The sequence below is a fragment of the Electrona antarctica genome (assembly GCF_951216825.1).
Source record: "Electrona antarctica genome assembly, chromosome: 17".
Lineage (NCBI taxonomy): Eukaryota > Metazoa > Chordata > Actinopteri > Myctophiformes > Myctophidae > Electrona > Electrona antarctica.
The window spans coordinates 19,777,539-19,785,779 of NC_136798.1; the positions used below are offsets into that span (position 1 = coordinate 19,777,539).

Below are 8,241 nucleotides of genomic sequence, written 5' to 3' on the forward strand. Positions count from 1 at the left end.
CTTTCTCTTTTTTTTTCTTTCTTTTTTTACAAGAGGGCACCCCCTCCCTCTCCCCCTTCTCCATCCACACCTCCCACGCCCACTCCCAAACCCACGGGGAATCACAGTTCCATCTGATTGGTCGCAGATGAGGCAACAAGAGGAGGGGGGGCGAGGACAATGTCATCATTTCACCCTTAAAAAGAGTGCCGCTATGTTTGGTGGTGAAAGAAAGCAAAAAGAGAACAGAAGGTCAATAGATAGATAGGTATTAGGTACCAGAGTAGCCTATACCACAACAAAACAACACACACAAAACGCATCAGATGTATCAGTGAGTGTCTTGGAAACTGGGGTTCTTTTTTCCTCTGTATGCGCCGGGCATTTGTTTTTTGTTTGTTCCAAAGTGCCTTTTTTGCCGACCGTTTAAAGCCCAACTATGCCGAGAGGATTTCTGGTGAAAAGAAACAAGAAGCCGAACCCGGTGTCTTACAGGGTGCGTTCAGACGATGAGGAGACAGAGGCATCTCTTCCATCCTCCGCCTCTGTGCCGTGCTGGCCGGCCGGGCCCAGCGCTCTGGGGCCGGTGTCCGTGGTCCCGCTGTGCGCCGCCGCCGCTCCGGAGCGGACCGTGAAGCCAGTGCAGTTCGGCCAGCCGGAGGCGGCGTACCAGCAGGCGCTCTACAGCCCCACGCGGCCCGTCAGCCGAGAGCACGACCGCGAGGCGTACCTGAGCCGACGCTTCAACCTCGGCTCGCCGGTGTCCGCAGAGTCCTTCCCCACGGCGGCCGCGTTCACCGCGTGGGACCACCTGTTCGGCGCCCCTGTGGACTTGAAGATCGGCACCAGCAACAGCAGCCGCACGGGAACGACCACCACCACCACCGCCGCCGCCGCGCGGGGCAAAAGGCCGGCGTCCGCCAACACCGAGGCGCGCAAAGGCAAGCCGCCCTCCAAGAAAACCAAAGCTATCCGGAAACTGCACTTTGAGGACGACGTCACCACATCTCCGGTCCTCGGGCTGAAGATCAAAGAGGCGCTGGTGGACCAGAAGCCCCCAAACAGAGCCTCCGCAGGAGGAGGCGACAACAGCAGCAGCCCGCTCGGTGAGTTCGTGTGCCAGCTGTGCAGGGAGGCGTACGCCGACCCGTTCGCGCTCGCCAAGCACAAGTGTTCCAGGATCGTGCGCGTCGAGTACCGCTGTCCCGAGTGCGACAAGGTGTTCAGCTGCCCGGCCAACCTCGCCTCACACAGGCGGTGGCACAAACCAAAGCCGCAGAATGTTGTGGAAACGGATCATAATAACAATAAGGCTGATAATACTAAGGACGAAGGGAAGGAGGGCAGCGACATGGGGGACAGGGACACACCCAGCCCCGGGCCTTCTGACTCCGGGTCCGAGGAGGGACTCTATGACTGCGGCCACTGCGGGAAAAGGTTTAAGCGACACGCGTACTTGAGGAAGCACGTCTCCTCGCAGCACAAATCCGGCAGCGTCCGGCAGGACCGCGGGGGGACACAGCCGCTCGGCTGCGACCCTCACTCGGCCGACAACAACAACGCCGGTAAACCGTTAAACCTGAGCTCATCCGCCTCCTCCCCGCCCTGCCGCCACGCGTGTCCCGTGTGCGGGGAGAACTTCTCCAACCGCGCCAGCCAGGAGAGGCACTTGCGTCTCCTGCACGCCTCCTCGCAGGCGTTCCCGTGCAAGTACTGCCCGGCGGTGTTGTACAGCTCGCCGGGACTCACCAGGCACATCAACAAGTGTCACCCGTCCGAGAACAGGCAGGTGATCTTGCTGCAGATGCCGCTGCGCCCTGCCTGCTGAGCGGATAGCAGAGCCCCCGCAACCCAGTGGCTTTACCGTGGACACCTGTGCGTCATGTGCGTAAAGGCGCATTCACTAGAAAGGTCGAGTCCTCTCTTGTGGAGCAAAAAGAGGAACGGAGGAAATGCACCGTAATACCCCGGGTGTTCAACTCTTGAGAGTTTCACTTTCACAAGGGGTTCCGTTTATATAGGCTCTCACTCAGAGTTAAATAATCTAGACGTATAGGATTTTTTACTCTGCTAGAACTTGCAAGTCATCATTCAAACATAACTGGTAGTTTTCGAACGGGAATGAATGAAGCCTTTTAGACTCATGGTTTATTTTTCTAGCCCTCTCCACAAGTGCTATTATAGCTTTCTAGACCTAAGAAAAGCCACATCCTTTAGCTGTACTGTTTTGTCAAGAAATTTGCCTTGAATTCACAGGCTGGAAATGTTATCACTTTGATTAGCTTTAAGATAGCTTGTGAATCTGTGACCATTATACATTTAGCTTTGCTATAGCAATTTAAAGTTAAGACTTAGAGTAGCCAGTAATGCCTTTGGACTATAGAACCACTGTATACTGCTGTAAAACTGCCTTAAAGGATACGTTAAACTATACAGTTTGTTTTTTGATGACTTAACCTGCTGGATATTATATTATCATTTTTTTACAAAACCTACTATACTGTATTATTACCGCTATATCTAAACCCTTATGACCATTTTCTATTTATTTATTGATTAAATTATTTGTGTAAATTATTTACTCAGTGTGATCGACTCTACTGTATGTGTCATGATGTAGCCAAAATGTTTCATCATTGTTAACTTATTATAATAGAAGGGGGATTGCTCCGAGAATGGTGTGTGTGTGTGTGTGTGTGTGTGTGTGTGTGTGTGTGTGTGTGTGTGTGTGTGTGTGTGTGTGTGTGTGTGTGTGTGTGTGTGTGTGTGTGCATGTGCGTGTGCGTGTGTGTGTGTGTGTGTAAGAGACACAGCAATCAATGAAGTGGAATTTATTTTTTATTTTAAAAACGCAATCATTATTTGTTTTAAATTTCTTTGTAACTGTTAAGCTCTTAGGCTTTGGATATTTTTTTTGCAGTATTTTTGCTAAATGTCCAAACAATAAAAACCAAAACTTGAAAACAAAGACTGCATTTGTTGCTTTGCCTTTTAGTGATCTTGGAGATATTTACATAAACACCCCATGTGAGCTTGTAGATCTGCTATTTTCACTGAAGAGATTTGGTCAAACTGGGGGTCCTTGAAATTAAAATGGCTGAAAGTCACTGCTGGAGCTGCAAAACAATGTTTTGCAACATTGTGGGTCTAATTCATGTCTATTTGTTGCTCCTTGACATGAAAACTTCAACGTGGCATCATTATTTTGGGGAATGTCATCATAGATAAACATAAAATAGGAGGAAAACATTTTTGATCTACAAGCTCACAATGTGTTTCCAGCTTGCCTTGTTCTTCCAATTCCTCATTTTGCTGGGGACCCCTCTGAACACCTCCAGGACCCCGAGGGTCCCCGGACGCAACTTTGAAAACCACTGACTAGCCAACTGATTGACTAGCCAACCTGTCAATCATGATATGATAATTTTAGTGACTGTATAACATAGTATAGTGGTTCTCAGAGTGGGGTCCTTGGGGAGCTTCCAGGGGGTCCCCATGCAAAGTATCTGGGTCTCTGCATGGGACACGTTAAACAGACCAACCAACTGACTGATCTGTAAAGAGCAGTGGTTCTCCGGGGACCACTAGTGGTCCTTGAGGGGGTTCCAGGTGGTCCCCAGCTAAATGATGGAGAGTTGGTAACCAAATGGACCCTTATAGATCTCTAAATCTTGAGAGTAAAATTAAAACAAATGGACCCTTACGGGTCTATTTGGTTACATTTTACACTCTCAAGAGTTAAATTATTGTTAAACATCTGCATTACTTAAATTAATTCTACACGAGAGAATGTAGAGGAATTGTTTTGATCGTTTGCCTGTTATCTCTCCTAATGGTACCAATATCAATACAGCATGGAATTGTGGGCATATTCTTTCATTTTGGGTCTGAGAAGCTAAATGTTAGAAATAGAAATACAAAAATAAAATGTAAAGATATTTTAAAATATATGTTAGTGAACGGAAATGCCAGCTGCCTTACTCGGATGTAGGTGTAGTTCCAGCCTCTATATAGCGTTCAGAGATAGTGGAATATAGTTGTCTGACTACGTGAGACTTCTTATGAACGGAAGTGGAGAGAAAGCCGTGCTTAGCAGCGTTTAAAGCATGAGGTCAGGGGGGGTCACTGGTAGGTGACACCCACAGGTCACCCAGAGGTCGCCGGACACAAAGACACCTCATTGCATGTGAAAGACATTCCACCCCAGGCGTCCCCAGGCTTCCTCTAAGTCTATACACTATAATATACCACCCCTCAGGTTGGAGGATCTGTCTGTCTGTCCCTCTCATTCCACACATGCACGCACGCACGCACGCACGCACGCACGCACGCACGCACGCACCCACGCACGCACGCACGCATGCACGCACGCACACACACACACACACACACACACACACACACACTGCACCACTGCACACACGCGCAAAGTGTAAACCTATAACATCAAAATACTTCATCTTTTTTTTTTTTATCTAAAGTTTTATCCCACGATTGTGTAACAATTTTTTTTCACCCAGTGTCAATCTAATATAATCCTGGGCGCTACACTTCCTCTGCCAACCTGGGGAGAGCAACGAACTGACCTCATGACTAGTCATTGGTTAGACCAGGCATTAGTCCTACAACCACAACCTATCTCAAACCCTCACCCTAACCCTAACCTCCCACGGGGAAGCACACCTAAACCTAACCTTAACCCATGTCTAACCAATGACTAGTCTAAACTAAGTATGCACCCCGTTTCCCCGGTTGGACGTATACTGTGTGGAAGGAACATGGTATTCCAACCAGTTCCTTTCCCCTCCATCAGGCGCCCCGGCTGGCCAGGGGGAGGTAGTTTAGAGACCAGGATTACTGCATGTTTTTGGTGAGGGTACCTATACCCTAGGCCCTAGGGGACACGAGGAGAACATGAAAACCAAAATACCTCATCCTGAACCCCAACCCGAATCGTCTCCTATAACTGTAACTCTTTTCAACCATAAAACAAGCCTTTGTCTTGTGAGGACCAGGAAGATGGACGGTCCTCACACAGTGTCCATCTCTCTCTCATTCTACTACTGTATACTGGTGGGGACATCTGGCCCTCACAAGTATAATAATACGAGGACACACACACACACACACACACACACACACACACACACACACACACACACACACACACACACACACACACACACACACACACACACACACACACACACACACAACACAAAGGGAGTGAGGCGATTAGGAGACAAGAGACTGATGAGATGACCTGGGAGTGTGACGGCGAAAGTGTGCGAGTGGGGTGAAAGCAAGTGTGTCGTGTGTGCGTGTGCGTGCATGCGCGCGCGTGTGTGTGTGTGTGTGTGTGTGTGTGTGTGTGTGTGTGTGTGTGTGTGTGTGTGTGTGTGTGTGTGTGTGTGTGTGTGTGTGTTTGTGTGTGTGTGACAGGTGTAGGCCAGCTGGGCCGCAGAGCCTGCAAGATAAGAGTCCAGATAAAGCCATTCACACAAATCACACTAAACACTGCTGCTGCCGGCGCTGTCGCAGCCAGCCATGCTCCACACCGTTAGAGAGAGAGAGAGAGAGAGAGATTACAGATTACAGAGGGAGGGAGGGGGGTTGTCGTTGTCACTGTAATAACCTGGCATCATCACAGGACGCACAACAATGTGGGCGGGGGTAAATGTGTATGTGTTATACACTGATGCCTGTGCCTCTGAACAGGAGAGTCTTGACACATGTTGAATTACATGGAGATGTCTTCAGTAAATCCAAATATACAGCCCACGTGGTTTGACTAAAGTGTGTTTACGGTCTTGTTTTTCTAGAAGAAAACATGAATCAGAGAAATCATATGGACAATTTAGAGCACGCACGCACACGCACGCACGCACGCACGCACGCACGCACGCACGCACGCACGCACGCACACACACACACACACACACCCCCCTCCCCGGGGTATATTTTAGGGCACCAGGTGCAAGTGTCAGAATGGAGGGTGGCATTGAAAGTCAACAAGTGGAGGGAAAGTATAGTGGCAGGCAGGCAGATGCATGCAAGCAAAGACTCAACTCGGTTCTTAGCGGGCGTTGGTCTACTCCCCTTTTCTGACAGGTGTCTTTGTGGTGGGACTGCGTAGCTTTTTCTGACAGGTACATGGGTGTCTTTGTGGTCATGTGGTGGGGTAACAGAGAGAGGTCCTCTGTTACTTATGTTTGCACAGATAACCTTATTTATTGAATGACATTTGCACAGCATTGACAATTTATATTTTTGCACAGCACATTAGCACTGTAATTGTGTGCAATATTAAGTGTAGTGTGTGTAGTGTTTAAGTTCTATGAATTTGAGGTTTTATTGAGACTGATTGAATGCTTAACCGTACTGGTACTGTATGTGTTTATAGGAAAAGGTATGTGTCAGATAGATTGGGCTGGACCATAGTCAGGATGTCAGAGGGGGGTTGGTGTGCTTTGTTATTGATCATATAACCACCTTCCAGGCTCTCCTGAGAAACCTTATGTTCAGTTTTAAATGTAGACTTGATGGGTCTCATAATGAGGTCAATAATTGTTGACCAATCGAGGTATAGCACAGTAAGATACCGATCACACGGTGTGGAAACATTGGTACTTGTGCCTCTTATAGATTCCTTTTGAGATCTTAGATTTTTGTATGAACTTCTGTATCTTTTAATTGTTAATTGTTTGTATGTCTTTTATTGGCTTTGCTGTAAATAAAGTTTGATTGATATTTATGTTGTAATATAGTCAGGGATAAAAACTCATTGTTGTAGTTCTGGTATGATATGGCTTTATGTATGTTTATTTATGTATGTGTTAGACAGTTAGAGTTTGAATATACCCCTTTCCTGTGAATGGACTTGGAGCAGTCCAAGCTCATTAGCTGCAGCTGGGTATAAAAGGCTGCAGGTTGTCATATGGGGAGGAGGCTGGAAGGGTGGAAGCTGGACACATGTAACGTCAATGTGGTGACAAGATTGAATGTGACCTGTATCGGTGTTTTGGTGAATAAATACACCAATTCAACTCTATACACCGGTTCAACTCTATACAATGCCTCTGTACTGCCTTCCAACTACTAAGACGGTCATTCCTACACAGGCCCATTGCAAGTCACCGTACTCGCGGTGTTACGGATACATCGTTCTCCAGCTCAACTGCCTTCTCTATATTCCATGTGTCCAAATACATGTGATGATGCAGCTACAGTAAATCTATTAAAAAAAGGCCTATCTCGTACTATTTAAAGGATGTGCTTTTCTTGAATTAAGTATGCCCATTTATGACAATGTGATCAAATGGTCAGATTTTATTCATAAAACAGATAGTTATTTATCAGCAATTTTCACCTGTACTTGAGTAATATTTGACCAGCAGTATTGAGTACTGGGGTCCAGCCACCTGAGCCTTTCATTAACCAGGCTCAGGATAAGCTCTAATCACTTTGTTGACACCAAGCGCTGTCCAAGTGCAAACGTCTCTAATGAATCCTACCCAGTTCAACTCAGACTTACTTTGATCTTAATCCTCCTTGACAGCTCTGTTATATTTGCTTTCATTTTGTTCACCGTGACTCAAGAGAATCGAGAGTTTTTACCATAATACCCCGCAGGGAAAAATATATTATAGTATAATATATCTTTCCCGTTGCCATCATATTATGATAGCAACCCTCACACATGACACTTTGTAATTTGTAAAATATGAAAATAAATAAAATAAAAAATATCCACCCATTCATTAGGCCTGCGTGCGTGCGTGCGTGCGTTTGTGTGTTTGTTTGTGTGTGCCGCGTGTGTGTGTGTGCGTGCCTGTGTGTGTGTGTGTGTGTGTGTGTGTGTGTGTGTGTGTGTGTGTGTGTGTGTGTGTGTGTGTGTGTGTGTGTGTGTACACACAGAGTCCATAATGCTTGTAAATCCATTCACTCGTCTAGTTAACGACAAGCTGTTGTGAATGGATCTGTAACGATCTGTAAAACCTCTCTCTGACTATTAGAAATCTGGTGTTCATGATACATTGACCCCCTACAATACATACTGTAGCTATACCGTATGCTATGTTCAGCATAGCAGAGGTCCTGTTGGGAGCTTGTAGATCTGAAATTTATTTTCTAAATCAGTGGTTCTCAAACCCCACTTTGAGAACCAACGTTTTAAATAAGCATTCATTAATCGCAATCGAAGCAATGGTTTGGCAATAATCGTGACAATGATTTGAAGTCACATCGCCTTTTTATAGCCAC

The 8,241-nt window shown here is 46.6% G+C and overlaps 1 protein-coding gene across 1 annotated transcript; it reads left to right on the forward strand.

Annotated features, from left to right (window-relative positions):
* Positions 1–418: 418 nt before the first annotated feature.
* Positions 419–1,807, forward strand: insm1a (insulinoma-associated 1a; the record flags this gene model as incomplete). The annotated part of the gene is made up of 1 exon (XM_079525443.1): positions 419–1,807. The coding sequence occupies one exon, from the start codon at positions 419–421 to the stop codon at positions 1,805–1,807; it is 1,389 nt and encodes a 462-aa protein (XP_079381569.1).
* Between the last annotated feature and the right edge of the window lie 6,434 nt (positions 1,808–8,241).